The sequence below is a fragment of the Geospiza fortis genome, unplaced genomic scaffold (genome assembly GCF_000277835.1).
Source record: "Geospiza fortis unplaced genomic scaffold, GeoFor_1.0 scaffold333, whole genome shotgun sequence".
Lineage (NCBI taxonomy): Eukaryota > Metazoa > Chordata > Aves > Passeriformes > Thraupidae > Geospiza > Geospiza fortis.
Genome location: NW_005054347.1, coordinates 3,425,335 through 3,427,612, shown reverse-complemented (window position 1 = coordinate 3,427,612; position 2,278 = coordinate 3,425,335). Strand labels below are relative to the sequence as shown.

The following is a 2,278-nucleotide window of genomic DNA, read 5'->3' as shown; positions in this document are numbered from 1 at the left end:
TGGAATTGCTTTCATCAGCTGCATGCAGTTTCTCCAGTCTTCCCTTTATTCTGATTGTTTTTGTTGCCTTTTTGTGGACTAAATCAGGGAAGTGATCATTTAAAAGTAAAAATGCCCTTTTCAGGGACTCTTTTTTAATTAGATTATTTCAGGTTTTGTTTTGATTGGAGATCAGATAGCTGTTGGCACTTGCACTATAGTTGCTCAATTTCCCTTTCTGTTCTTCTCTTTAGTCATACTTTGTCGTGTTTATGCCACTTGAATTGATGGAGTTGTGTTTGGTTTTTTACAGTGACGACAGTTCCTGTCTCACCTCTTTGATGGAAGAGGACTATGACCCAGAAGTGAACTCTTCACTGTAGAACAAGAAGCTCTTGTGGATTAATTGTGTCCCTTTAAAAGCAGCACCCAGTCTACAAAAAATAGAGTAGAAGAGATTATTTTTGGACCTGGCTTTTTTTTGTTCATGTGACCTATGTTTCAGCATGTAAATGGTGAAAAACAGGGAGAACATTTGTGCCTGCTTCTGAGCTTTATATCAAGTAGTGCTTAGCTCTGTGGAGCATTAGCCAAGTTACGTGAAGACTAGAGTATATCCTAACATTCATTTTTTTAAATATTTTACCTTTTTTTAGCAGATGTATGTGATAAAAATGAAATTTATATTTTAAGAGCACTTGGGCAGATGCATCTTGTTTAGATCTCAGCATTTAGGGCAAACATTTTTATGTAACATCTTTTTTCCAGAGTGTTTAGGTTGATCTGCTGCAGATCATGAACTGTCCAGCAGCCTTGAGTGTATCTGTTCATTATTAACCATGATGATGCTCTGAATGTTGTCACGCAGACTTGACAAACCTTTTTGTAATGTAAAGGCTGATTTCTGTACTACCACGACCAGAGGAAATTTAATGAGGTGAACGTGGGCGTGGCTTTTTTAAATATAAATTACCTTCTTAGGTATCTTTTTTTTGTAGTGAGAGTGCAAAGAGAGGGTAAAATGAGCAGCTGAGGGGGTGAAGGGCGCAGTTGGCACGAAGTGCGGCCTCTCGTGCTCTGCTTCGAGACGCACTATTGCCTCAAGGCTGGCCTTTCAGAACTCTGCAGAAGGAAGGAACCCAGAGGTCACTGAAGCACACAGACTGAGGACATTGGACTGCAGAGGCCAAACTCAGGGTGAGTGATCATATGTATTTACTACTTTGCTTATACTGTGTTGACTTGCTTCTAGGTAAATTAAAGTTGAAAAATAAAGCAAAATGGTGAATTGGAAAATCTTCCACCAAAAAAGGTAGAATTCAGCTATACGGTGCAATAGTGAAATGTTCATCATTTTGAGCAATAAAAATTGCTATGATACGTTGGAAAGAACATAGGGATGCAGGAGCTGGCATATGGTTGTCTTTCAGGTCTCTGATCTGCTTTGAATGTCTCTTAACATCACCAGTTGGTCATATTTGATTTACAGCCTCTGGAATAAAACATGCAGACTGTCAGACAATGAAGGATTGTCCCCAAATTCTGTCATGTCTTGATTTTTACATCTGCCTTGTATGGCTTTTCTGTGCCATTGGTTCTGTTTTCTTCCCCCTCCACGCCCATTCTGTCATGAACCTCATGGGTGTGTTAATTGTAAACAGGAAGTAACTGGGACTGTTGAAGTTCTTACCTGTTTCAGTCAGAGGAACAAAGTCAGCAGGAGAAGAAAAATGCTCAAGTATAATACAAAAAACTTCAGCACTTTATCCTTCCAATTTAAATAGGCCAAAAGTTGAGAGATAAATTGCATTATTATTTCAGTTTGAGTAAGATGACAGGGAATGTTCTTCTCATTTACAGAGCCTGGCCATGAGGTTTGATGCCTCATTTTATTGAAGGGAGACACTGGACCTAAATGGCGCAGCATGACTTTGTTCCTGCCTGGCTTAACTTCTCAACACCACAGTCAACCAAGGTAACAGTAACACAGATCAGCTCCTTTCACAGCTCTGGCCACGGGTAAGATCAGTGTGTTGGTTTCTCTGTGATTCTGTGTGAGACAGGTGGATTTATGAGCTGTTCTGATCCCATCCAGGCTCATTGACGTTGCTGGCTAATCAATGCAGTTATGGATGCTGTATTGAAAACTGATACAGAAATGTGGGGGTTGGTGGTTTTTTCAGTTAGCCAAATATCACTGCTGGCCTGACAGGCTCCTGGAGAGTCCAAATGAGTGCTTCATTGCATGTTTACTTTCTGCAGTCCCCTGCAGCCACCTTTGAGAAACATGGAGAGCATC

General features: G+C 40.4%; 1 protein-coding gene across 1 annotated transcript in view; it reads left to right on the top strand.

Annotated features, from left to right (window-relative positions):
- Positions 1-281: 281 nt before the first annotated feature.
- Positions 282-2,278, top strand: part of GPBP1L1 (GC-rich promoter binding protein 1 like 1) — a 17,370-nt gene continuing 15,373 nt past the window's right edge. Inside the window, exons 1-3 of the mRNA XM_031058703.1 lie at positions 282-1,176; positions 1,840-1,954; positions 2,242-2,278. The exon at positions 2,242-2,278 is cut by the window's right edge and continues 57 nt beyond it. Of these exons, the coding sequence (XP_030914563.1) occupies positions 1,895-1,954; positions 2,242-2,278 (97 nt within the window). The 5' untranslated portion in view covers positions 282-1,176; positions 1,840-1,894. The remainder of the gene's footprint in view (positions 1,177-1,839; positions 1,955-2,241) is intronic.